Source organism: Rhea pennata, chromosome 3 (assembly GCF_028389875.1).
Source record: "Rhea pennata isolate bPtePen1 chromosome 3, bPtePen1.pri, whole genome shotgun sequence".
Lineage (NCBI taxonomy): Eukaryota > Metazoa > Chordata > Aves > Rheiformes > Rheidae > Rhea > Rhea pennata.
This window is the reverse complement of record NC_084665.1, coordinates 126,365,640-126,393,618: the sequence shown is the minus strand read 5'-3', so window position 1 is coordinate 126,393,618 and position 27,979 is coordinate 126,365,640. Positions and strand designations below refer to the sequence as shown.

General features: G+C 45.0%; 1 protein-coding gene across 1 annotated transcript; it reads left to right on the top strand.

Moving 5' to 3' along the window:
- Positions 1–5: 5 nt before the first annotated feature.
- BLK (BLK proto-oncogene, Src family tyrosine kinase) lies at positions 6–27,616 on the top strand. Its single transcript, XM_062571226.1, has 12 exons — positions 6–107; positions 2,154–2,202; positions 8,199–8,292; positions 9,414–9,512; positions 10,778–10,881; positions 17,403–17,552; positions 18,063–18,215; positions 19,565–19,744; positions 20,256–20,332; positions 23,955–24,105; positions 26,530–26,661; positions 27,001–27,616. Exons 1-12 carry the CDS (start codon positions 6–8, stop codon positions 27,207–27,209), a joined length of 1,500 nt encoding a protein of 499 aa, XP_062427210.1. The 3' UTR covers positions 27,210–27,616.
- Positions 27,617–27,979: the final 363 nt, after the last annotated feature.

Genomic DNA, 27,979 nt, shown 5'->3' with positions numbered 1-27,979 from the left:
TCAGGATGGGGTTGCTTGGGAGCAAAAATCAGCTGACATCCAACGAGAAATACACTTCTGGAAGTGACTTAAAATTCAAGAATAAATTTCCCCCTAACCTACCTAAGGTAAGTCTCTTGTTTCTTTCTAGAGTCCTCCACAGCTGAATTACTACTTAGAGAGAAAAAGGCAATACTTATGTTTGACAGTAGGAACCTGAGTGCTTTTATTTCCTGAAATTTGATCGACCAGTTGAGAAATGTGGTTCAAATGACAGAAGACAAATGTTTACCCCTGGCTGCCCCATTACGAGTTTCTTAACACCAGGAGAATTGTTCAATCAGCCCTGTCTACTCTGTGTTTTCCTCTGGCAAAAAGGATGCCCTTTTCTCTGTGGGGATACATTACAGCGGTGAATTGTCCGAGTGGGCTGACGATGATGGGGCTCTCGAAAGCTGGTTGTGTTGAGCACAATTATTTGTGCAGGCTGGATAGGGGAATAGAAGAAAGGATGGGAGAATAAGGTGCAGGGGACACTGCTCTGTGTGCCATGCACCACTTGAGCAGAGTTCCTCCATGTCGCCCCCGTATCTCTTAGACAGGACTGCTGCCCTCAGCACTCTGCAACTCAGTCATATAGTGCTGATCTGCAAAATGGCACAAAGAAGGGCCAGATTCAAGTCATCAGATTACAATCAAAACTTTATCATCAGGGAAGATAATAGGCTGAAGAAAGAGGGTCGGATGAGTACAACACTAGGTTAGGAGTCAGGAGACCTGGGTAGACTGATTCCCTATATAAACCTGGGCAATCACTTCATCTCTCTGCCCATTGCTGTGCAGAGAGGATGAAGATGTTTTCTCTTTTCTGGCTGCTTACTGACAATGTTGCAAGGTTTCTCAAGACTGCATTAGACAGCCAGCACAAGAAGAGATCAAGGTGCAACTACCATGCGAGCCCATCTCAAGTCCCGAGCTCTGAGGCTGGGGAGGAATTGCCTAACATTGTTTTTGGTGACAGATGGAGACTTTTTCACCCTGTTAGTTTCACAAACATCAGATTGATCAAGCGGATGTTCTTTTCCTAAATTTTCTTCTCCCCAACTTATTGGAGAGGAGCTGCTTTCAGTGCAAATATAACATCTTCAGTCACATTCTGATACTCACTTTTTGCCACAGGCACCAACTCTCATACATCAGGGAAAATCCATATTTATTTCAGTTAGATTAGAAAGAGTAGTGAGCATCTCTCCTGCCCCACACTGCTGCTAAATAGGGATCAAGGAGTAATATGGACAGGAGGCACTAGACATTTTTAACTCATTGACTGTGGTTCACTCCCTTTGCACGTGTATAAATACCTCTGGCTGTCGCCAAATACATACTTCAGTCACTAGGTACTATACCTTAGGCTGCTCACATGATCACAGGAAATGTGGTCTAAAGCAGGGTAGAGGGCAAGCGAGCCCACCTGGCCATTTCCATAATGTTAAACACAGCCTCCAAAACAAGGTGGTTGCATCCCAGTTGTCAATTAGGAATAACCTCTGACCCATGCTAACCCCTAAACCATTCCCGAGGTTGTGTGAGTCGGTGCTGGTTGGGCTGAGCCAAAGCTGTACTAGGGACCATGTTAGCATTTTAGCAGTGTGGGCAGGCAAGTTGCAGTGCCTCACTGCTGTTTAATGTGCTAGTACAGTTGCAGGCTCTGTTTCCTGAACATATCCCTGAGCAAAGAATGAGCCTTGAGATAATTATGGCAAAGTGTATCCTGGGTAGTCTGCTTAGAATAATACTGAGATTGTCATTTCTCAATGGGACTATTCACGTCTCATCCCCTATTTATCCAAGGTCTGGCACTAGTAAACAGAACTGAATAGACCAGGGTCTAAATGAGTGGGTAGCAGATTTATGCTTTTATTTAGAAAGGAGCCAAGGATTATTCAAGCAGACAGTCAAGCCAGCTATGAACACATCACAGCAAAATGTGCTAAAACCATCACAACACATAAGGAGACAGATGCAGGGGCCATTGCCAGCAATAGAGGGATAGTGACTGACTACAGTGGACTCCAAATCAGACTGTCAGTCATCTGTGTAGCTCGAAGCAGGTCCTCCTGCAAACATAAGTAATAAATGCCTCTTTTTTTTTTCTTTTTCTGTTTATATCAAAGGCCAGACAAGATATCAACAACCCTCATCTAAACCGAGCCTCTGTACAAGGTAAGATTCTTAGATCAATTGCTGTTTCCTTCACCTTCCCGTGGGGTTTTGCAAGATGGTGGTCTCTCAACAGCAGGTCTTGAGAACAAGTTGTCATGTAGCAAGCATGTGGTTTCCGTATTTTTACAGTTGCCAGGCAGGGAGTTTATCAGTATGTTTCGAAAGATTCAGTTTAAATCACTAAATGTTTCTATCTGCAAATTTCTCACACTCATCAAAGAGAGAAGGGGAAAAAATGTTCTTTCTTCATTGATTGAGTAAAGTGAGGTCTGAGACATCAACTACATGAGATTTCTCTGTCTGTTGCCCCGTCTGGACAGTGACAACTTGTAGATGCTGTATCCAGCCATGTGAAAATTTCAGAGGAAATTGAAGGCATCAGAAGGCTCAAATAGACTGTAAAGTAAAAAGAAAGAGCAAAAAACAAAAATAAAGAACAAAATCAGGATGTCCAGAGCCTCTGCTTGGAGACTGGGTATTGGCTTCAACCACCTCTACAATTATTTGCAGATTGCAGAATTGTCTGATGGCACCTGATAGATGATCACCCTTTAGCAGAAAACTCTCTGCTACTTCTGCCAAACCTCCCACAGGAATTTGTATCTATTTGTGTCAAAAAAGATAGAGAGAAAGATAATTTGAAAGGGATATAAAATAGAGGATGCATGGAAGAAAGTAGATGGCAAAGGGAAAATCGAGGCCTTCAAATGGGAGAAAGAGTAGAAGAAAGGGAGCAGAGGGCTGTGCCTGAAGGAGAGAGAGAGAGACGAGCCTCTGGAGAAGCAGGTATACTGGAGAAATATGAGGCAAAAAGGGAAAAGAAGACTATGTCCGAGGGGCTGTTTTGAAAATGTGCCCCAAAAATGTTTTTGTAGGAGCTACTCTGAAGATGACACAATATCACCATGCTGGGCCATTTTATTCTTTTTAACAGTGAAGAGGGAGAATACGAGGTGGAAGGAAGTGGGAAAATCTGTGGGTCATAAAAAAGGAAAAGATGGGGTGGAAAATAAATGGGAGGGCTGGGATGGTGGTTCTACACCTTCATGGTCTTAGGGATGACGATGGAGAGTCTCATGCAGCAGCCAGTGGAATTACTGCAATGTCAAGATGTTCTTCAAAACTGACATTTGTTACAGAGATCAGTATGGGAACACTAAAATGTTTTGTTTCGAGCTTGTTCAGTATTATTCTGTCTTTCCCCTGTGCTGGCACATGTGTGGTGAGAGATGTGGCTCTTCAGCTTTGTGTATTGGGGTGAGTTTCCACGGACATACCAGTTTTCCAGAAATGATGCTTTCTTCTGGAAAATTATTTTCATGGCATGTTTCCAAGCAACTGTGCTCTTGTGTTTCCAGAACTGAGCAGATATTGCCAGGCCAGTTTTTCATGGGATTTTTATCAACGTTCTTACTCTGGCTAGAAGCACAACAAAAGCCAATTTCAGAGAGGCGGCTTTTACTTCTGCTTCGTGTCAGAAGGCAGAACAGGAAGGATGCTAAAAAAAGCATCAAGTAGCATGTTAGCCATATTCAATTATCAAAAATGTTCTGGTTTGTTGGGTTCAGTTCCAGTTTGGTAGGAATACTCACAGTCATGGTATGGGGAAGTTCTTATTTTTCTCTTGTAGTGCTTGGATTTCCAGAAGTGACTCTGTCTGCCTCTGTCTTGCATGTCAAAATGGGCTGAGAGGAACTATGTGACATATTTGAGGCCTATGTTTATACTCTGGTGAGAGAAGGCAATGGAAGTAAATTTATAAAGCAAGCACAGAACCCAGACAATCTGATCACATTAAAAATCACTGATCTGAATTACATAACAAAATCAAAGACTTGAATTATATTCTGTGGAGCAACTTATAAGTTCAGTCATTCAAAAATTAGCGACTATGGAAGTATGAGATTTTCTATAAAATTAAAACCAAAGTTTTCTTCTCTTTTTTTACACTGTTTGTATTCCTTGCATTTTGATTTTTTTTCCTTTTGATCTCAGTGCTGTGCAATTTGTTTCACAGCTTCAGATTTTCACTGACATCTCCAAAATTGTTTATTTATTGTCAATACAAGCCTAATTACTCTTGTATTTACTTGGCTTCTAGAAATAGCATGAAGAAAGGCAAAAAGTCTGTAACTCTGGATAAGACCGTAGTGTTTGCATTACTGCCAACAAACATTTTGCTTAGGGCAGATTCTTCTCTTGCGCGAGTTTCTCATTTGTTTTTCCTCGAGGATAAGCACTGATGATGTCTTTAAGGTCAGTGCTGGATCCTCTCTCAGCTCAGGGTGGTGAACTTTTGGCTTCTTGTCCTCAAGCATTAATTATAATAACCTACAACTGCTCAGGGAGTCATTTTGGCAAGGGGGTGGTGGGGCTTTTATTCTGACTGAGGAACTGTAGCTTCAACCTCTCTGCTTGCTTTTTGCATAGTATGAATAGAGTTGACCGTCAGAGGGTGAGAGCTAAGTATGGTCTGGAAATTAAGGTCTTCTGAGGCATCTCATGATTAACATCAATTTTTACAGTCATTTTTTATTAGTTATTTTTGTAGTCTTTCCCTGCATGTGAATTTGAGTCTGAGAGGAACAGTCAGAAGCATAGCTATGAACTTAGTTGGAAAAAGGGAGGGTTGTTTCTGCTGAAAATACTAATTTTTCAAAGAAAAATGAAAACTGGTCAAAAGAAAGAGGGAGAAGGAAGATAAGGGGGATTTACCTAAAACATTTGAATTTCCTAACAAAAATGTTATGGGCTTGGGTTGGCATAGTTTTCTGGAGAAAGCAGAAATTACCTGCAAATATACTCACTGGGTCAAAACATGAGGCTCAAATATTTGGGCAGAAAACATTTTCACAGTGCCAGCTTGGATGCCCTGAGAGACATCTCCTACATGGTCACACCTGCACTTGCTAACTTCTGGGAGAGGCAACAGTGGCAGCACGCAGGCTCTGCATCTTCATCAATGGGACCAACCAACATCCACTGCAGTGAGCGCAGCAATAAAGCCAGTGTACAGTCAGCATCTGCGTTGCTCAGGCACGTTTTTCACGCCTGCATTCACTCCAGCAAACTAGCCCATGCCGTGCTGAAATGGGAAGCTGGACCCATTTTCAGCAACAACATCTCGTAGCTCGGCGCACCCAGGTGGCCTACACATGCTCCGAGGAGTTTTCATTTACCCCACAACCATTCTAGCATTGTTCAAAACCAGCTCGCGGTCCTTTGAGAGACCTTGGCACAGTCTCAGCATGGCTCTGTAACCGTGGGACGGCTGCAAAGGCCTCGCATTCATGACGGGACAGCGGTGAGAAGACTGTTTGAATCATTTCTATTAAGCCATCAAACTGGCACTCAGCCTACGCAAACTGAGCTGGTATCTAACTTCCCTGACAGCAACGCAGAGCCAAGACATATTTGGCTCACAATCAAAGTCTTTGGACTGTTAGCATTATCTGCAAAGCAGCCACTCTTAGCAGCTCCAGCGGTTTCGCTGTGCCGGGTGCTGCACAGAATCGCTCGTGATCTAACTTGACCAAATGGGCCAAGAAAGTATTAGCAACACTTTTTTTTTTTTTTTTTCCTGTGGGGTGGTAGACTAAGAGAGGGAAAGAGTCGCTTTCATCATGAGACAGCAAATCTTGCTGGCTTGAGCAGAGAGAGCTTTTCTTCTGGCTCACTTAAGTGTGCAGTGTTTCTGAGTACACATGTTGAGATACATAATACATAATATTCTTCAGCACATAAAACCTTTCTGTCCTTGCTTTATTTGTTCTTTTTCTTTCCCCTTTTCTCTCTTGATCCTTTTTGTTTGTTTGTTTGTTTGTTTGTACCTCTTCAGTTGCTTCAAGATCAAAACTGTATTTTTTTAAATTTTATTTTTTGGAATGCATATCCATGCTGTGCTTGAAGATGTTTACACATTTGCTTCTATTTTTCAAAGCAAAAGTGCGAGCACTGTATTATTTTACCTTCAGAAAGAGAAGGATCATACATGTGGATGAGCACATTCATTGTGAAGATCTTGCAGTAGGCATATGCTCAGAAACCTTTCATGTCAGAGAAGCTCTGTGCTAGAGGGTTTTGGACATTCCCCCACTGAAACATACCTGACATGACTACACTCTTGCATGAGTTGAAGATACATTAGGGTCTGAAATCTATGAGCTCACTGTTAGTTGAAATAATTAAGCCTAGGGAAAAGACTTCCATTAACCTAATGAACAGATGAAGTGCAAGACCAAGGAGCAAGGTAGCAATTACACCACGAGCTGCATGGATGACTGTGAGAGGTGCTCACTGAGTGGCCTTCTCTCTTTTCCCAGTTGCTCATACGCAGGTTCAAAAACCGTGGTAACATCAACTTTCTCCAGGAGGCAACGAGAGTTTGGATTTACTTCTAATGCCAAATGCTTTGAGATCCCCCAAGGGGAAGCCTCCAACTGAGCAAGATATTTTAAGACTTCAAAGCATTCTCCCTTGTGCCTGACCATCCTTACCCCCATACATAGGAGTGGGCGAGGCTCTGTTGAAACCTCTCATTGATCTTCAAGTTCCTTCTTACAAGCCTGAAGGGAACTGCCCTTTTCTTTGGTTTGCAAAGCTACAGTTCCCTTCTCTTCTCCCCTCCCACTCTGGCCCTTTCTCATCTGACCTCTCTAATAAATCTCCAGGCAGAGCAGCAGCCTGGCCCCGCGTACACACAAAACCCGAGTTGCCTCAGAGACATGTTATCTTGTGATGACAATGGGCCAGTCTGGCTCTCTTGCTCGTGGCGTTATTTGAAAAGGTCACACAGAGACAGTGGCTTGACAGTCTATTTTGAAAAACTATATATAGACCATCCACCACTCTTACTGCATTAATATGGCTGTGTACAAGCTAAAACCTTTCCACAGCCAATGTTCTCTGTTTTCTTATTCTTTTGTTTTTTGGTACTGTATTTTGGTTTGGTGCTGTTTTGCGTGCTGATCTTCTTTATAAGGTTTGGTCTGCCCTAAAATAGCTCCTTGTTTCTGCTTCAGTAGCTGTGAGCACACAGAGCACATGTGAACGTTTGCACAACCTCTCACAGAGCAGCACCGGCACAACCAGGACATGCAAACATAGCGATTCAGCTCCCCTGAGCCTCCCGCCTGCAGAGATCTGCACCAGGGTGGGTTAGCAGTGTTAAAAGTGATAAAAAGTGATATGTTAGGGTAGGGGACAGCCTCTCAGACCCACTTACAGCCCCAGTCTGCCCAGGTTGCGAGTGAAATGAGAGATAGGAAGCCACAGAGCACCAGTTTCATGGTCTGGAGTGAGGAAATCCAAAATATATCATGGCCAGAAGAGGGGAAGGACAGCCTGGAGTGGCAGCCACCTCCATGAGAGTTGTAACAGAGTGAGCTGAAGAGAACAGATGGATTTTAGCGATGCTGGTTAGAGAATGGCAGTGAGATTTGAACATGGTCTGCAAGTCATCGTGCATAAAAGGGAAGGCCCAGTTACAGGCTGAGTCAAGAGCGTCTGGAGTGAGTGCTAAATCTTAGCAATGGAGTCTAGTAGCAGGGACATGGATGACTCTTTGCCTTTTTCAATCAAAAAATCCTCATCTTTCAGAGTGAAATCCTAGAGCCACCTTGGGAAATGTTGCCACAGCACTTTTTATTTACCACCATGTAAAACTGAGGCGAAACACTGGCAGTTTATTTATGACTTCTCTTATTCCACACAAACGTTTTTTTTTTTTTCTTGTTGACTCACTAACTTTTGTGGAAATAGGGGTCTGGAGTGCTTTTAAAATATTTATACAGCCAACAGTTCGGTGAATCAGTGCTAGACCCCTGAGGAGATGTTGGCATCAAAATTAGGTTGGTGGAAAGCTTGGATTTGGGGAGACTGGGGGAGGCCAAAGCCCCTGTGCAGGTGGGGGTTGAAACACCATGCTGTACACCTGAGTGTGCATCACCCTCTAGCAGAGACCAGGCTGGATTCAGTGGTGTCATTTCTTCTTTTAGAAGACTTTACTGTGATTGCACTGTACGATTTTGATGCCTCAAGTGATCGTGACCTGGAGCTGGTCAAGGGGGATAAACTCCAAGTCCTCTCAAAGTAAGTAAACTGCTGCCAGAGGGAGCTCAAAGACATGCATGGTCAGCCTGGGAAAGTGGGGGGCGGGCTCAGAGCTGGACACTCATTTACAGCTCACTAGAGTTGTGCCTGTTTCTTAGCTTTGCTCCAGATGCCAAATGTGACTCTGGCCACTCTGCTCTTTTTCTCCAAGATGGGGAAAGTGGCGCTTACCTGCTTTCCTCAGGTTATAGATACTTTGAGGTGAGGTAGTGTCCCTGCCTGAGCACTACTGGCACCTTCTTCACTGCAGCCCAAGTCTGCCAATGCATATGGGTGCAGAAGTAACATAAATAACAACAATAACCTATCACTTATTTCCTATATTTTGCTGATCGTGCTTTTGCAAAGGATGTGGGTTGGGCGTAGTCAGAGGAAAGGACAGAGTCTAGCCAGAGAAGTGAATGGTTTCATTTCATTTTCTTCTTTTAAAACTTATGAGAGGAGAGGCTGACAGTCCATCTGTCTCATCCGTAACAAGGTGGAGGTTGGCTTTGCCCACTTTGCTTTGGAGCAGGCTGCTCAGAAGGGCTGCTCCATCCTTGACTGCTCTCCGAGTTGGTCTCCTGAGGTGACATTTCTCAGCCAGACACCGTCAGCTGAGACCACTCAGCTGGGGCAGAGGAGCCAGAAAGCGCACTGGGTGGGGATGGCTTTTGGTCTCAGCCGGTGGCAAGACTGAGTCACTTATGGGGGAGCAGTGACATGTCTGGCAAATAGAGGAAGAAGTAAAAAGGAGGAGCAGTTATGTCCCTATGCAAGAGAGAAAATTGGGCCACAGTGGCTCAAATTTCCTTCCTCTCACTTGGTGCGCTTAGCAGAGGTATGTTAGTCTGGGTCCATGGTCACTTTCTGCACATTGATGGAAAGACACTGCCACCTCCAGAAGTCTCTGAAAGATTATCTATCTTTTGTCAGCAGTCTTCAACTTAGTGGTGGCTCTAGAAAACTGAGAGGGGCCTGCAGAGTAGATTAACATCTCCCTCCATGAGGGCTGGCCTTCTTTTCTTGTAGTACTCTTTAAAGCCCAGAAACCATGCTGTCTCTGCAGCCTTAGCCTCAGCCTGTTGTGAAATCTCAAATTTTCCCTTCTTGGTTTGCAGTGAGGGGGACTGGTGGCTGGCAAAATCCCTCAGCAGTGGAAAGAAAGGCTATATCCCCAGGAACTTCGTTGCACAAGTAGACAGCTTGGAAGAGGAAAAGTAAGTACACAAGCTTACAAATGGTGGACATTGACTGATACAGGGCTTTCCTTTCAGAAAGAGCCCAGTCTCTCAACAGGAAAAAGTTTACTTGCCAGCAGAAAGTAGTCACTGCTGGGCTGAAAGGCGAGAGGCCTTTCATCGTCCATGACAACACTGCCCAAAAGTTTAGGAGAAGTTTTAAGTGCAGTGTGGACGCAGAGCAGAGAGTATGAGATTGCTATTGGAAACAAGGCCAAAGATATGTCCACTGACTTCATCCACCATGGAAAACAAATGTCTGGGGGGAAGAACATAGAGTTATAATCACACTGGCAAATTAACAGTGCTGGTCCCCATTCTTCAGAGCTGAGGGCCAGTCCACCCACATGAATAGTATTAAAATCCCTCTGCCACTAACAGGGTGGCTGTATGGAAACTGGGACTGAAAATCACTTGGGAGGGGGTTGGTTAATCAGGGCTTCAACTATGCTGGGGATCATGCAATTTAACAGTGAAGAAAATTGAGTGCCAGTACCCAGGCTCACATCCTGGCACTGCTCGTTTCAGGAGCACAGATGCAGCCTTCAAAGAAGATATATATAAAAAAAAAAAAAAAAAAAAAAAAAAAAAGCTAAGAGAGTTTCTTATTCCTATAATGCAAGAGGAGAAATAGAGGGTTCCCATGAGGTTCCTTCCCCTAAGATTTTCAGCTATAAAAGATCTGTCCCACTTGCAATTTCATCTTTAAGGGACTCCATCATTGCTGAATTGAGCAGATATTTAACAATGCACAGAAGTTTGATCAGGGTATAAATGCTCTTTGGATGCAAAAGGTGGGTTTTAGCAGCTGGGGACATACTATCCTCTGCCTCCAGCCCATGTAACTTCTTTATACACTGCCTGCCTAGGCATGGCTCAGAGCTTGTTAGCTCAACAGAAGAGCTGGGGGTCTCTATGTGCTTCGAGGGCTGTGTTTGCACTTCCCTCATATAGGGGTACTGTGCAGATCATCTAATATCTTCTCTGACTCAGTTGCTAGGCTGTGGAACAAGCCTAAATTAACTAAAATCTGGTGTTAATCTACTGTAAAATGTCTATTACTGGCCTTTTCCATCAGATAAAGCTATTTGCTGATAAAAATAACCCTCAATTTCAGAGTTTGATAGTAAAAGAGAAAAAAAAAAAAGAAGAAAGAAAAGAAAAGAACTAACTGGAAATAGTTTGTTTTTTTCCAGAGTTTTTTCTTTCTTTTTAATAATGATTTTACATTTTGTGTCTCCCAGGTGGTATTTTAAAACTCTGAGCAGAAAAGATGCTGAACGGCTGCTGTTGGCTCCTGGTAACAACGTTGGTTCTTTTCTTGTCAGAGAGAGTGAAACCAGCAAAGGTGAGATTCGCAGAGTGAGTGTAACTTGTCATTACTGCCAGTGCTTGGAAAATCCTTCAGATTGGTGCTGCAGGGTCCAGCTGTGTCAGTGTTTCTATGGAGCTTACTGGAACTGGTAGGAGAAAATAACACTTGTGAGACTCAGGAAGGCTGTAGAGGTGAGCTGAGGATTTCAAGAGCAAAGATTTATTCATGTTGTTACCTTTATTTCTAGTTCAGGTTGTGCTAAAGATGGTTCCTTTCACTGTAGTTCATTGCAAAGATGCAAGGACACAGATAAGCAGCAATGACTTTCCAAAACAGTGATTAATGGGTTTTCTTTTCCTGTTCTCCCTGAGAAAATACTACTTTTTTGGAAAATAGAGGTCCATGTTGGCACTTTTGAGGAAGCCTTCCTGCTTCCAGCAGAGGCTTTCAGAATTTTGGAGAGTTTGGGGGCGAAATATTTCCCTGAAGGAAATATTTGTTCCCTGCCAGTCCGTAGCAAAAGGAGTTGATGCAGAGGTAGAATTTTTTTGAAAGAGACTAGAGCAGGAAAGGTGGACATCATTCATTTTCTCTCTATATGAGCCTGTCTGTCTTTTGAGGACATGACCCAGTGAGGATGGAAAAAGCAGAGCGTTGTGGTCACCTCTTTTGGGCAGTGGATATAGTTACTAACCATAGTACTTAATAACTGCATAACTGCAACGTCTTTGTTCCATTCTATTAATTTGCAGACAGTCTGAAAGTTGATTTAAATTGTCTCATGGGAATTTCACTTTGGTTCTTCCCTACTTTTCTCCTCTTGCATCTTCCAGACTAGTAATTGTGCTTACAGCATGGAGGAAATGGTGCTGATGATAATTCCATGGCTTTGTTCTGAACCAGCTCCTTATAGCAGTTCAGGAAAGTACTTTATTTTTACCACACTTTAGTTTTGCCCTTGTGAAACATACACAGTAGTCCTTCCTTACTATATGGGGAAAAGCTGGTCTGTTTATTCCTAACATGGATCAGTAGAGACCTGGAGCATCCCTCTGAAGTAACATGGGATCTTCTTTTCCTTGATTCACTTCCTAAATGCTTCCACAAGGCTCTGGCCAACCAGTAAGAGCAGGAGCAGAGAGACAAAGTCCTCCATTTTACAGTCAGTTCTTGTGCATAGTAGCTTCTTCTTCCTTTCTGATATCTCCCATTCACCTGTGTGCTCACCAAGGCAGTATCTGCCCCTTCCTCCATGGCTATGTATATACTAGTAAGTGAAATAATGTCAGAGCCTGGATGCTGCACCTGGGTTGTCCATTCAGTCTCCGTGAAGGTTTGATCCTGGCATGAACCAAGCACCATTCCCAACAGTCAACTTGAATGCAGCCACTCTGTTTTGAAGGGTAAGAGAGTTTCGTCACATGGATGTCACCTCAGAGAGCAGGCTCTGGTGTTGTGCAGTTTACTAAGAGAGAGGTAGTCTGGGTGCACAGAGTTGGCTGTATGGCCAACTTGACTTTGCAGCCATCCCCAATAATAGCGTCTCACTGCGTCAGTAGTGTCACACTGAAGTGCCGCTCTCAAATAGATGTGACATCTAGAGTGCTAAGTGGGGCAACGAGATGCTCCCTTTCCTGTAGCTCTCTCCCTCCAGCCATCAGTCGAGGGTGCTGCATTAGCATTACAGCAGCCTACTTTTATCTAGACTTTTAACTCCTCTCTCTGCCCCCACCCCTGGTTTCACCTTTGCATATCCCCGCTAAAGTGAGGGCAGCAAGGAGGGCTGCTTTTTATGCAGACTTGCAATTTTCAAAATTTTGGCACATTCAGGCCAGGAAACTCTGAAGAACTTGTTTTTAGCATTGCCCCTGCTGAGTCATTTGGTTGCTTAAATACTGTTTCCCCATCTGTCTTTGTGGTGTCTTTGAAATAGTCAAATTGGACTAGTCATGAAATTCTCCTGTTCCATTCATCCCTTTCTTGCTCTATCCTTTGTTTTCTGGGATATTTGACCAGGTGTCTGTCATGGTCCAAAGTGGTGAATTGCATCTGGGGGAATAGGGGACAATTAATGTGTTGTTCACAGGCCCAACAGACGTGTTGCAACTGAAGGGCTGGCAAGGGTAAGGCCCTCTGTCCACACATGCTCTTAGTCTTTGTGGTATCTCTGGATGCTTGACACAGCAGGAATCAACCATTCCCTACACTTACTCGGGACAATTATCCTCTGCTTCCACTTTCCTTGAAATGCAAACACAAAATGAAATTATTCCCTCAAAGGCTGTAATTCCTGAGACGTCCTGAGATTCAAAGAGGAATGGCACATTAGACCTGGTCTCCAACGTCGTGTCTTTGCTGACTAGAAGCAGACCTAGCAGGAAGCATATGATATTCTGCATTAGCAGCTGTAGCATATTCCACTTCTGTGCAAGTCCCCTCTTAATCCCAAAGGGTCAGAAATCAGCTTCTGCTCTGAAAAGTGAGTCTCATCTCTGTCTTTTTAAATATTCAATATTCTATCTCAAAATATTGTTTCTTCAAACATCTAGTCTTTCTCTGAATCATTCTATGCATTCAGCTTCTATTCACATATTGGCTGTATCTTAGACTTCCTGAATGGCCATGGTTACGCCATTTGATCTATCTCAACCACAGTTTCTTACTCTGTAAAGCAAAGAGGAAAAGAAAAAGCCCTGCACCTCCAAAGGTATTATGAAGCTTCATTTTTTAATATATATAGCAGTATGACCCACAAAAAGATGTCCAGAGCAGTTCCACAGAATTAAGTCTGCCCTTTGAACCCCAGAGGTTCTTCTTGATTTTCTCCTTGCCATTGTATATCTTCATTCACCTAGCACATCATCAACAACATTTGACTTTCATGGCCAAGTATGGAGTTGAGCTAGGGAAATTGCCCCATTAGGTACATGCTGTGCACCTAGTTTGCCGATGCTACCAAGCTGAGAGAAATGGCTGATACAGCTGAGGGTTGTGTTGCCATTCAGAGAGACCTGGACAGGCTGGAGAGCTGGGCAGAGAGGAAACTCCTGAGGTTCAACAAGGGCAAGTGCAGAGTCCTGCACCTAGGGAGAAATAACCCTAGGCACCAGTACAAGCTGGGGACTGACCTTCTGGAGAGCAGCTCTGCAGAGAAGGACCTGGGAGTGCTGGTGGATGACAAATTGACCATGAGCCAGCAATGTGCCCTTGTGGCCAAGAAGGCCCATGGTCTCCTGGGGTGTATTGGGAAGAGTGTTGCCAGCAGGTGGAGGGAGGTGATCCTGCCCCTCTCCTCAGCCCTGCAGAGGCCTCATCTCGAGTACTGTGTCCAGTTCTGGGCTCCCCAGCACAAGGGAGACATGGAGCTACTGGAGAGAGTCCAGCGTAGGGCTACGAAGATGATCAGAGGGCTGGAGCACCTGCCCTATGAGGAACAGCTGCGAGAGCTGGGCCTGTTCAGCCTGGGGAAGAAAAGACTGAGGGGGGATCTGATCAGTGTGTACAAGTACCTGAAGGGAGGGTGTCAGGGAGATGGGGACAAACTCTTCTCGGTTGTCCCGTGTGACAGGACAAGAGGCAATGGGCAGAAATTGAAGCACAGGAAGTTCCGCCTGACCATGAGGGGGAATTTCTTCCCTGTGAGAGTGGTGGAGCCCTGGACCAGGTTGCCCAGAGAGGTTGTGGAGTCTCCTTCTCTGGAGATCTTCAAGGCCCGCCTGGATGCAACCCTGGCTCACATGCTGTAGGTGACCCTGCTGAGCAGGGAGGTTGGACTAGATGATCTCCAGAGGTCCCTTCCAACCTTACTGATTCTATGATATTGGACTCAGCCACAGCAGTAGGCATTCTGTACCCTGCCTAAGTACACTACCTTGTCACAATCCACCCTAGGCTGAAGGTGTCTCATTTTGTTTACGGTTAAAGATACTAAAGCTGTGCAAGCCTGGAGGCTTTTCTTTCAGTCAGCGTTTTGCAGAGGCTGCGAAAGGCACATTTAACATCCCAGGAAGATGGGCTCCTTGTTAGGAGAGTGTGGGAATCAGATCAGCAGTGAAATCATCAGCAGAGAGCTAGCCTTACTGAAGCTGCTGAAAATAAACAAATCTTCCCCCGAAGTAATAATCATTCTGAAACCTGCAGGAACACAGTCGCACAGCTGTGCCGAGTCACGAACTCCTGGCTAGCAGTAAGACTGCTGTGTCTGTGCTCCCGGCGGGAGGGCCCTTGCAGAGTTCAGCCACAGTTTCCAGCTGAACTCTTGGGTTTCTTACCCTGAGTCAGGGAGGCAGCGGATGCTGGAAGACAGCATCACCCATATCATAGAGCTTCAGCTTGGTTTTGGAGTCTGCAGGATTCCATTCTCTGCAGAAGGGGACACAGGGTACAAAAGAGTTTTCTTTATCACAAAAACAGCGCTTAGTACCATCCGACGCTCTGTGCAGATGGTAAGGTATTAAGAGTCCCATGAGTCCTTTAGAAATAAAGGATCACACATTCGCAGTATGAAAGCAGGACTCAATCTGACATATAAAAATCGAAATGTAGATATCTGTACATGCGGCAACAACATGATTGTTGTATGAGATCTCATTGTAGGCAATGAAGTTTAATTTGCTTGCCCAAAACTGGGCATCTTAAAGCCATTTGAGATGCCCCAGAGTTTCCTGCTTGGCTCCAGGTGCTCCACCAGAGTGTGTGGGTTCACACTATGCCTGCCAGACCCATGTGGATGTCCCAGAGTATTTTGAGTGGTATCAAACATCCATGTTTAGGTGATTGAATCAGCCCTGTGTATGTGAATCTGGAGCTGAATCTCATTCACTGTACCTTCTGGAGGTCTTCCTCTTTTTGTCTTTTGAACGGAAAGGAGCTGAGAGACCTGTGAAGGATGGGGTGAAGATCCAGTGAGCTACAGAATAGAGGGGTCTAAGACCCAGACCCACCCAGGGCAAGATTTGGTGGTGCCCACACTGCTTTGTGGTGTTGTGTGCTGGTGTGGGCCTGCCTGTATGTTTGCCCAGGGCTATGCTGGGATGTAGCGTCTGCCTGAGGGCAGGCGAATGTCCTTTGTGACTAAGGAGGAGGGACTCCTGAGGCATCCTGGTTATTGTTGGGGGAAAGCGGGAGTCCTACCATCTGGCTCCACTTAATTTTATTCATTTGCTGTTGTCATTGAGAGGAGGGAGAGATGAAACTTTTCAGCCCTGATGCTTTGCCTTTCCACTGCACTCCCAGCGGAACCCTTCACCCACAGTGAATGATGGGGAAAGCTCTACGACACTAACTCCAGTAAATAAATTCTAGCATGGGGTGAAATACAGTTGTTACCTCTAATGACAGGATAGATATTAACATTGGTGTTAGGCAGCTGATAGACTGGCCTGGAGGGTACTCTGTCACTGCTGCGTGATGTGTGTCTTTAGTTTGAGAGATGCAAGAGGGTTTAAAGAGTCAGTGGGATTTGCAGAGCAGGTCCTGCTGAAGAGGAAACATTTTGGGTGCCACCACACTAACAAATAGATCATTTCCACTCTTCTCTGCTAACTCTTGACCTCCAATCACACACTTGTACATGTGTTAATCATTAATTCCTAGGCTCCCTTTTGCAATGCTGTCAATCATCATTACAGCTGGGTTCAAACCAAGTTTAGCTCCTTCATCCTAGATACTCTTCTAGCACTCCTTGCATTCACAAATAGCCACACATATCCTGTGCCACGTCCTAGGCATGTAAGGCACCTCCATGGTTTCATGCAATACAAGACCAGCTCTAATGGGCTATACCCAGGCCTGCACATTATTTCAAGCAATTTTAAATTAAAATAACAACATAACAGCAGCAATCACAGTAATGATAGTAATAACAATAGTAATTGTACTTTCAGGCTGCACAGGTACTAGCAGAGGTACAAACTCATGGTAAAAGAGAGGGCCACAACAGCTGAACCATTGGCTTGACATAATGACTGTAGGGGGGTAACGGGGACATGTGGTCCCTGGATTTTGCTGAGAAGGGACACACACCTCTTGACCTTGTCCCTTCCCCTAACTGGAGTTCTGGTCTTGCTAGCTGGGTGATTCAACTCATTGTCAGTCCTGTGTACCTGCAAACTGGTGAGACTGCAGTCACTTGTTGCATCTTGATGGGATGTTAAGGGTGAGACAACTCAGATGCTTGAAGCTATGGCAGAGGACCTTAATGACCTTAAAAGAGTCTGATTGTTCTGGCTGGAGATGCACTAACGATGTTCGATGTTCGGATTGCTGTATTGTTCCCTTGGGGCTGTTAGTTGTAGCAGGCCTTACTCGATGAAGCCCCAGTAGGCCCAGCTAGGCTCTGGTGAACTTTGTGAACTCTCATGTCTCCACCTGACTCAGAGAGAAGGAAGTCTGTAGCCTGGTAGGACTTGCCCTGAGGAGGCCTCAGCAGGGACTGGGAGGGAGGATCTGCAGAGATTTGCTGCAGTTGTAGTCTGCAGAGGAAAGAGAAGGTAGCTGGTCACTGCATCAGGCATTACTCATCCTCATAGTTCCTTCTTCTGCTCTTTATCCAGGTGCCTACTCTTTGTCTGTGAGAGATAGCAACAGTGCTCATGGAGACATCATCAAACACTACAGGATCCGCACCTTAGATGGTGGGGGGTATTACATCTCCCCCAGGACTACTTTCTCCAGCCTGCCACAGCTAATCCATCATTATAGCCGTAAGTTACATGCATTCCCTAGTGGGTCTGTCTGCTAGCAGAAAGTGGAGGCTTGGGAGGCATGGGCAGGCACGGACAGGGTCATCAATCACCCACCATTGGTCCATCCACATTCATGGGCAAAGTGTCCTTTTCCAAGCTGAACTTGGGCACCCAGGTCCGATCCTTCCTCCTTGGGCACTGTGAGGACTAGCTCTACCTGCAGCCGTATAGCCAGGGAGTTTCTCCAGCAGTCAAAGAAAGGAATGAATGTTGGAGGGGTATGCAGGAGGAAGGGTTTGGACAGACTGGGCAGGGGAATTTGCTTTTATATGGCTCTCCTTGGATTTTTTCCTTGCATTAGGTCCATTCTGGATACCTTGATCCCTGTGACTGAAACAGCTATGGTATGACTGTAGAGGTATCCCACCGCTTGTGTTTTTCCTAGCATGAGGATGGAGAGCAGGCTAGATGTGGGATTGAAGGGTCAATTTATCCTACTGAACTGTCCTGTGCTTTCTCCTCACACAGAGAAGGGTGATGGCTTGTGTCAGAGGCTCACAGTTCCCTGCATCTCTCTGGTTCCCCAGCGACCTTGGGCGGAGGATGAATGGGAGATCCCACGGGAGTCTCTGAAACTTGTGAAGAAACTTGGCTGCGGGCAGTTTGGGGAAGTGTGGATGGGTAAGTACAAGGCTCTCCATTCCCGAAAAGAAATATGTAGCCCTGAGATGGGAAACCCTGAGACGGAAAACCCTTTCTCTAAGATAGAACTTGCCTGGGTTTGGAGATCCTAACCTACGAAAATACTCTTTATGGATACGCATGTGGTAGCGGCATTATAAGCTCTGCACTTTGGAAGGATCAAACAGGTTGTGCTTGTACAGACCAATGATTCAATATGAGTCTCATAGGCTAAATACCTGCAAGGGGTGTCAGAGAAGCTGCATACTCACTTCCCATGACATGCTCTCGTATTTCTGCCCAGGGATCCTGATTGTGAATTTAGGATCCTAAATTGCACACAGTACGGTACCCTGGTGATACTGTACCACCTTCTCTGCTTCCCTGGGACTCTGCCTCCCCACAGAGTCTTCCTCACTAACCCATTCCTTATGTGTCCCTGCACATTGCTGATCTGTGGATGAGGAAGTGGGACATGCTCAGCTTACTTTCCTATTCTTTTTGTGGCTGCTTGTTGCCTTGGGAATTTAGATGGGACTAGACTGAGTCTACCTCCTGACTGCAAAGTCCTTACTGGGGGAGCTGGTACACAGTGGTGGGCAGAGGGCCAAGATAGAGAGAGAGAGATGGGAATGCAAAGAAAAATGATGGTTCTATAAGATCAAATCACTGCCTGAGAATGAGGGTCCCTTCAGCTTGGAGGGCTGCCCCTGCCCAGAAAGCAGGTGGGTGCTCCAGCATTCAGATTATTTCAAACCCTGGCCAGTGGAAGGCCTCAGGGAATTCCTGGAGGAAGAGACAAAGCTGGGAGGACAGAGTCAGGATAGGTTCACTGCACAGATCTCCTTCACCTGGAGCAGTGACAACTCCTTGTGAACCCATGTTGATTGGCATCTGTGCCATATCTCTCCTTTCTCCACTCATCCCTGCTTGTTGCTAGGAGCCCACTGGCACTCAGATTTACCACTCGCTTCTTGCTGGGAGATTGAAAACCGTTGATCTCTGAGCCTTTCTCATCAGCTGCTCTGAAACAGGATCCACAAAGATCTCTTTCTTCCCCTACCCACACACATCAGGGGAAAGCAACCAGCCCAATCCCCTTAGCTTCTTGGTCTCCCGCCCTGCTGAGCTAGATGGCAGCATTCTCCAATCTCAGAAGCATAGGTCTCTCAAGACACCTCTGAGATCTCTTAGAAGTGATGCTGAGCGTATTCCTACCCTCTTCTCTGACACTTTCTTGCTGTAGTTTTCTACTCTTTAATCTGCAGGCTCTTGTATTCCTTATTGCACAGCACAAGAGAGCCTGCAGAGAGGTCAAAATTCCTCAGGGCATCATTATCTCCCTGCAGGCTACTACAAGAACAACATCAAGGTGGCTGTGAAGACCATGAAGGAGGGCAGCATGGATCCTGACGCCTTCTTGGCAGAGGCAAACTTGATGAAGAGGCTCCAGCATAACAAACTGGTCCGGCTATATGCAGTAGTCACCAAACAGCCAATCTACATTGTCACAGAGTACATGGCCAATGGTAAAGAGCCTCATGGAGCTTTTTGGTTGGGGTTTCTGCAAAAGCAGGTTGATGAGCTGATTGGTACTGACATGCATAATGTGGAGAGTGTTATCTCAGGTCAGCAAGGAGGAGGATTAAGTGAATCTAGAAACTCGTTTCCAGCACTGGAAAAGATTTGCTGGATCATCAAATCCTGCCTCTTGTGGTCTCACATTTCATAAACCCTTTCACAAAATCAAGATACTCCATCTGAAGATTTCCAGGGTTCCTGCTGGAAATTTGTTTCAAATGTTTACTCCCTTCATTGTGAAATTCTCCTTTCTTTTGCCTTGTGAGACTCTGAGTGAAGAATGCACAGGATTTTGCAAAAGGTCTGGGGAGTGAGAATAGGAGGCAGAAATTGTCTGCATTTGGGAACTTCCCTAATGGAAGATGCTCGGCTGCAGGTAGATTTTTTCTTTTTCAGTGAAGGGAAAGTAGATTCATCCAATTAATCAGAAGAGTCATAACAGTCCATCCTCTTTTACAGGATGTTTGCTGGACTACTTGAAGACAGAAGAAGGAAGCCAGCTGAGTCTCCCAAAACTTATTGATATGTCTGCTCAGGTTAGTGAACAGACTCCGGGAAATGGACTTGAGGTATGATTTGATATAGTCCTAGTGAAATTCTTGCGAATTTATAGTGTATGTCAGAGTTTCGATTTTATGGAGAAAAACAGCACCTCCTGGTGTGCTGTCTAAAGATTTCTCCCTCAGCACTCACGCTGATAGGGATGTCAGCGCAGCGTTGCTCTTCCTTCTTTAGGACAACCCTCTACGGAGCTTTGTGAAGTGCTGAGGTATTTTTTTTTTCTGTCTTACTGAGCAGGAAATAAGTTTATTTCTCTTGTTACCAAAACAAAGAGAAATCTCAACAAAAGGATTTTTGATGTGGAGATGTGCTGGCCTTTCAGCAGATCTTCCCTTCTGATGATTAGGCACACAGGATGTCCACCAAATCTGGAAATATTGCTCCTTACAAGAACAAACTTTTGCCTTAGTAGGGTTGTTTCCCTCAAAGCCTGCTCAAGCTTTAAATGTTAATAGTTGTAGCTGTGCTGTATCTTTTTGATTCAGCAGGACATCCGAACTCGAAAGAGTCAAAGCTAGGGAAACTGAGACCCAGAGTGGCAGCATCTTGGCAGCAAGGTAGACATGAAGGATGAGACCGGCAAAATCCTTCCACTCTGGTCCTAGACAGCTGTCGCCACAGTTTGGCTCACCCTTGAGCAGAGTTAAGCTAATTTTGGAAATGTTGAAACAAAGCCATGCAGAGCCAGTGTCATGGCTGAGTACAGCTGTCTTGAGGTGCAGGTTTAGAATTTACCCACAAGACCACCCAGCCTCTCTGGGCCAAAGCCAGCCCAAGCAAATGCTGTATAAATTTGAGTTCTGCCATCACACAGAGGAACATTAACATTTCAGTAATATGGGGAATATTAACGTTTCAGTAAATGTTGTATGATAGTGAAAAATTTTGTTTCTTGTTTGCAAAATGCCTTAAATCAGTTGTTTTTATTCTCAACACTATGAATAATATAAAGGAGTGTATTTCAGTTCTTTTCCTCTTCATTACTGATGAAACTTCCCTATCTGCAGTTTTACCTTTGTTGTCTGTGACAGGTTATAAAGCCAAATGCAGCCTCCCTGTTTAAAATCCTTCTTTTCTGTTCACTTCTTTCTTTCTTCCACTTCCATCTTCCTTTCATTCTTTCATTCTTTCATTTATTCTTTCTTTTTCATTCTTTTGTTATTTCATTCTCCTCCAAAAAAATAGCTTGTGGTTTGTTTTAAATTCCTGATGATAAGCAGAGGGGTGTAAATTAATCTATGCTACAGAACCCTTGGGCTTGCAGAAGAGAGATAAACTAGAGAATGTGAACTAATATATCAATACAGAACAAGAAAACACCAAAGTCAGAACAATCTGAACTCAATTGCAGCCACAGAGGTGACCCAAAAAGCTCTGCAGCAAAGCTATTGGCCAATGCTGCATCCAGATTTGAGGAATGGACAGCAGAAGCTACTAGTCCTAGTGCATTTATTTAATACACAATTTATAACTTGTTTTGAGCACTTGGAATAACGAAGTATCTCCAGGCAGGCACATGCAAATTTTTGGAGAGAGGGCAATGATCCTGCTTGCCCTAGGAACGGGGTTATGTAGGTTTGCCAACAAACTGGCTGCAGGAGCCAAACTGGGGCTGCGGTGCACAGGAAAGACCTGTCCCAGGGCATCCTTCAGAGCCATGCACCCAAACCTCCTCTCTGAGATCAGAGTTCAAATCTTAAATGTGACGATGTAACGTGAGCTGGCCAGAAGCTGCTCCATTATAGTGGTGCAGAGCAGGTTCCAACAGCCCCCCCCTTGGTAATGCAGGGTCAGTAAGTGCATGAGGATGTCACCATGGGCTCTTGCAAACACCCATACCCCTCCCGTGTAATATCTCCACAAAAACCATCTGCAATGAGCAGAGTAAGAAGCAGTTTTTTTGCCCATCCCTCAAAACCCATGGAGACACAGGTGTCAGTCAGTCTGAAGATCAGATTTAATCACTCCCCTCCCATCTCAATCACCAACTTCCCCACAGCAGTAGGATTCCAAAAAATTATTCGATATCTCTGTAAGGAGGAGGAGGGAAGTCTCTTGAGTTATTTCACAATCTGTTTACTTGTGGTATCTTGATGACACCATGGCCCAAAAGGAGTCCAGCTCTCTAGAGCACAATTTTGGATTCAATAGCCTTTACAGAAGATAAAATTAGAAAGCTCTGAGCTAATGCACTTGATCCTGTGGTCATTTTTGAGGGCACATGCTCAAATGCACTCTGGGCTGAAACGAACCCATTACTGGGTACTATCTTATTAGCATCAGGACAGGAAATGACATCAATTCTTCCATTTTCCACTGCAGCAAACAGCACTTGCACTGAATGGGTGTTGACACAGGTTAGAAATGCAGCATTGGAAAGTATGTGTTAGTATCCTGTTTAAAACCACATTCAAGCAAAGATGCTGATATGAATCTGTATGGAGTGGAAAATTACTTTGCCTTCACCCACAGGCACATGAAAGCTTGAAAAGGTGCTAACCATTATTAGCAGGGGCTGCATGTATCCATTCTGAGAAAAGCTTATCCCAAATTTGAGGCTCGACTGATAAAGAAACTGTTCAGTCTCCCGCTGCTAAATCCCTCAGTACCTAGCAATTAAAGGTCATTACCAGCATTTGTAGGAGCTTGTCACATGCTAGATGCCTCCCCAGTGTTGCTCCTTGCTCCAAGATGCTAGAAACAGAGAGAATCCAAGAAAGAAGAAAAGTAAATCCCTCCTAAGGTAAATTCTCTGCAAAGCAGCAGTCTGTACTGGCGGTGGTGGAAAAAGGCAGCGATTGTCCTTGATAAGGGATTTGCCCACGGATGTGCCTTCTATCCCAGTCATATTCCAGTGGATGCCTGGGTTTTCTGCTTTTTTTTTTTTTTTTTTTTTTTTTTTGCTTCACATATCTATCAGAGGTGAACTACGTTGTGTCCTGGGTCCTAAGCAGAATCTAGCACAAGGAAACCAAGCACTAGTCTCAGTTTTATTGTAGAGGGACATCCAGGGGATCTCCTGCCCACCCCAAAGCAGACCAACTAGAAAGACTGAGGAGGTTGCTGAAAAACATCTAATTATCTTAGATTTGAAGTCTTCTGCTGTGACTGAGAGACTGATGAGCTCCTAGAGTTTTTTTCTTTTTTAATGCATATATTTAGTCTTCACGGTTTATGATTAAAATCTCAACTAGAGGGAGAATCTTGTAGCAGAAACTGGGAATCCAGTGATGTGGATTCAGGTTTGTTTCAACTTTCTGCATCTCACTGTGGACATGTCCCAAAGCCATAATTTCTGAGTAGAACAGAGGGTAATGCTTCTGTTCTGCTTGACCTGACTGTTTAAAGCTTTTAGAGGCAAGATGCATGTTGGTAGAGCTGCACACATGTAGATACACATGGCCAGTATCTATCTAATCTATCTATCTATCCATCCATTCATCCATGGAGCATATATGGAGGCCCATACACATGCTGGCAACCCTACACACAGTGTTTATATGTTTGTGTTTGTCAAGATGGGTAGGATGCAGCTAGACCAATGTTATGTCACGGGAAAGTAAATGGATTAAGACAGAGCCCTTCCTTCTCTCCCAGGTGGCAGAAGGAATGGCATACATTGAGCGAATGAACTCCATCCACCGTGACCTGAGAGCCGCCAACATCCTCGTCTCAGAGACGCTCTGCTGCAAAATTGCTGATTTTGGCCTGGCCCGGATCATTGAGAATGAATACTTGGCACAAGAAGGTAGGTGTTATTCCCAGCATTGCCTCACCAATGCAGCCCCTTGGCTGGCCTTCCCCTTATCTGCAACCCTTCTGCTGTGTGGAGCCACGCTGAGATACCCGGTGCCCACAGACTGGGCTAGGAGATACCTACTGAGATGTGGACACGGGGCACTGCAGTCAATGGCGTGAGCGCAGAGCCCCCGTTTCTGCTGGCACCAGCACTCAGACAGCAGACAGAGGAAGTGAGAACGCTGAACAGGGCATCCCAGGAGAAGCAGTAGACCTTGGGGATGTGACAGAGACGCTGAGATTTGTGGAGGGAGATGGAAAAAAAACAAGTCTTTTTGGCACTGTTTGGGGGAGTCCTGCTGAATCTCAGGTTCTGTTACTGGAGATATTTGATGGCTACTAAAGCAGCCCTCTGCCTGTGCTTGCGTGCTAATAGCGAGTCAGTCCGAAGGGGAGGAAATAGCAGTGTAATTATGTCATCAAACACCTCGAGGCTGCAGAGGGAGCTGGAACCGCAGACCTAGGGCGTCAGACGGACTTCAGACATCCCCGGCAAGCTGAGCCCAGGGCGTTCCTTCAATAACTGAGGGGCAACTTACACGGTACGGGTCTGCGTTTGGAGTTTGGCAGGTGTCTCTGATGGGAAGAGTGTACCTGGAATATCTTTAAAAAAATGCAAAAACCCACTTCCTGCTTGTTAATATGAAATGTGCTTATGACTCCATCTGCAAAGCCAACCTCTTTGCTGGAGCTACTGTTTTAATCTCTGAACTGGTGAAGGACAAGACAGTTTGGCCAGGAGATGTCACACTGAGTCATTTTGCTTGATGCAGGCATCCATTTACAGTCATTTGACAACAGGGTTAAGTCAAATTCTTCCAGCAAAAATGTTTTTCCTGTATTTAGAGGTCAGTTATGAGTGTTATTCAAATTGAAATTAAATAGGTATTTTTCCTTACAAGATCAAAAACATTCATTTCAATTCGCTGTTCTCAAAATCCTTTATGATACAAAATGTGCCCATTCCAACATGTAAAATTATTTCAAAATGGAAAAAAAAATCACAAATATCATTTGCAAAATGTCATAAAGGGCTATTTTGAGATTGCTGGGACTAGTTGAGGGAGTTTTTCTCCTTAAAAAGTAGTCTTTGTGAAATCAGTATACTTTTTTAACATACTCAGAAACTCTACATTTCCAGTGGAGACTAGTTCCCATTAGTACTTTTTCAACTAGTTTTAATCTTAAATAACAACTGCCCTTATCTACTTTGAACAATTTTGAATTAACAGATTGCATTTCCTATCCTCATCTGTCTACTTGTCAAAAGCATGATGCAAGAACAAAGGCATTTATTTCATGCATTGTGTTTGGACTTTCAGTGCTGCAACAAGATATGCAAATAAAAATGTTCCTACATAATTCAGTCCCTACATATCAAGTTCTTTTTTAACGTTAGAAAAACTTAAATTGCAATTTTATGGTCATTGGTATCTGCAGTGTATGAAACAAGATCTTTGTGGACAAAATGAAACTTTTTCTTTAATTTATATACATCTGTTAGAAGCAGTGAACTTATATCTATCTGCATCTTTTCTGCTTTTTTGCTAAACAGAGCTCCCTTCCAGTGAGTGATTTTTATAAAGAATAAAATCTTACCATTGTTGGCTTGTAATAGAGCTATCCTGAGCATTTGCTTCAAGCAACACAGGCACATACCCTGGAGAAACCCACTGACTTCTCACAGCAGTTAATTAATCCTGGCAGTGTAATGGGTCTCTAACAAGTAGCTGCTCTTACTTCATGCACCAAGCGTGGTGCTGCTTGGCCCCAGCACCACGCTGCTCTGCTCGGCTGTCAGGACTGCAATTCCCGGGCTTCATTCCTGAGAGTCTATTGCAAAATACATGAGAGATACAAACGTTGTACAAGTCTGCTGATTTCTGCAACTTTACCAGTAAAATAGTTTGCCTAGATTTTTTTTTTTTTTGATATAGGTATTATCATGGGTATTATGAAATATGGATATTTCCTAGTGCAATCTTTTTTTTTTTTTTTTTTTTTCTCCTTATTTGGTCTCTTCGTATCATTATCTATGTATGCTTATAAGCATTTGCCTGTGAAAGAGTCTTTTAAGGTGAAATAGCTTTGATTGCACTGGAGAAAGATCCAAGAGGGGCACAGAGATGCTAAGCAGAAGAGACCTTTTAATGAAAGCAGGAGGCAGGCAACGATTACCTTCCTCTTGGCTGTAAATGTGCCTTAGCTTAAAAGTTTGACTTTATCCCCATAACTCTGCAGTACCTTCAGTTATTCCCATCACAGCCCCATGATGAAGTCAACAGGGCTCAGTTTTGGGGCAACTATTTGCCAGCAGAAACACAGGGAGATGCTCCACCTAAATGTCCTCTTTCCCTTTGCTTTCTCCTGACAGGCGCCAAATTCCCTATTAAGTGGACAGCACCAGAGGCCATTAACTTCGGAGTTTTCACGATCAAATCTGACGTGTGGTCTTTCGGTATCCTTCTGACAGAAATCATAACCTACGGCAGGATCCCATATCCAGGTACAGTGCACTGCAAATTCAGGCTGAGCACAGATGAGCTCCAAAGCATCTAATGCTGCTTTACAGTTGGATGCATATATGCATGTGGACACACATACCCATGTGTCCAGACACACACCCCTACCTCTTCCCGCAGGATTTTCTCTCCCAGGCTCCCTGAGCCTTAGACATACCAGGTGAAAGCCATGGAGGGAGGTTGCAGGGAGCCTGAAGAAGGGACTGTGTCCAGATGCTGTCCAGTGCCATGGTCCCAGACAGGCCCTGTCACAGGGCTGAATGTGAGCTGGGCATCATCCCTTTGGCACTAAATAACTCCTGTGGGTCTCCCTTTCTCCCTAGGGATGACCAACCCTGAGGTGATTCGCAACCTGGAGCGGGGCTACCGCATGCCCTGCCCGGACATGTGCCCCAGTGAACTCTACAACATCATCCTGAAATGCTGGCGAAACAGGCCTGAGGAGCGCCCCACCTTTGAATACCTGCAGTCGGTCCTTGAGGACTTTTACACTGCCACGGAGAAGCAGTACGAGCCAGAGCCTCAGCAGTAACTGAGGTCCCACCAATTAGCTGGGGACTGAGCCGGAGGAATGCCACCAGCCCACATGGCCCATCCTGTCTCCGACCAGCGATGACTCTTTTCTGGTCCTTCCCTTTGTCTTGTGTGCTGCCACACTATGTATGTGGAGATGGGGAAGAGAAGGGACATGAGGGAGGTGGATGCAGCTGACTGTTGTTTTCCTAGAGATTAACAAGAAAAAGATGGCTAAGAGCTGGCACTCCTTCTCCCTTAGCCTTGAAGGTCTGTACCCATATCATGGTCATTGCTCTTTGCCATGAAGGAGGGTGACTGTTTTGTGAAAAGCCCCTTCCACTCCCGCATCCAGCTGTGGTCCTTCTGCCCTGGGCTGCCCACAGGCAGGGAGCTGCAGGAGGAAGACAGGAATGGAGACAGGGTGATGCTGGGTTGGGGAGCCTACACAGTCTCTCTCCTGCCTGTGACACCACTGCTGGGAGTACTGCAACCCCCTTCATGCCACGAGCATGGGTGGAAACGTGCCTTCTCCATACTACCCTGGGCCCCCCAAGCTCTGGAGCAGTCTCTCACCAGGATGCCCCTTCCTCAGACAACAATAAAGAATGGGCCAAAACCAAATGCTGCTTCTTTTTTGGGGGGGGCCATCATGTGAAAAACAGCACCCTCCATTGCCTCTCTGTCCCCAGCTCATAGAGGAGAAAAGGACCCCTCCCTAGGTTGCAGAGGAAGAGCTAGGGAAGGTGGTTGGGGCTTGACCAGGGTGCACCCCGACAGGCTGGCACA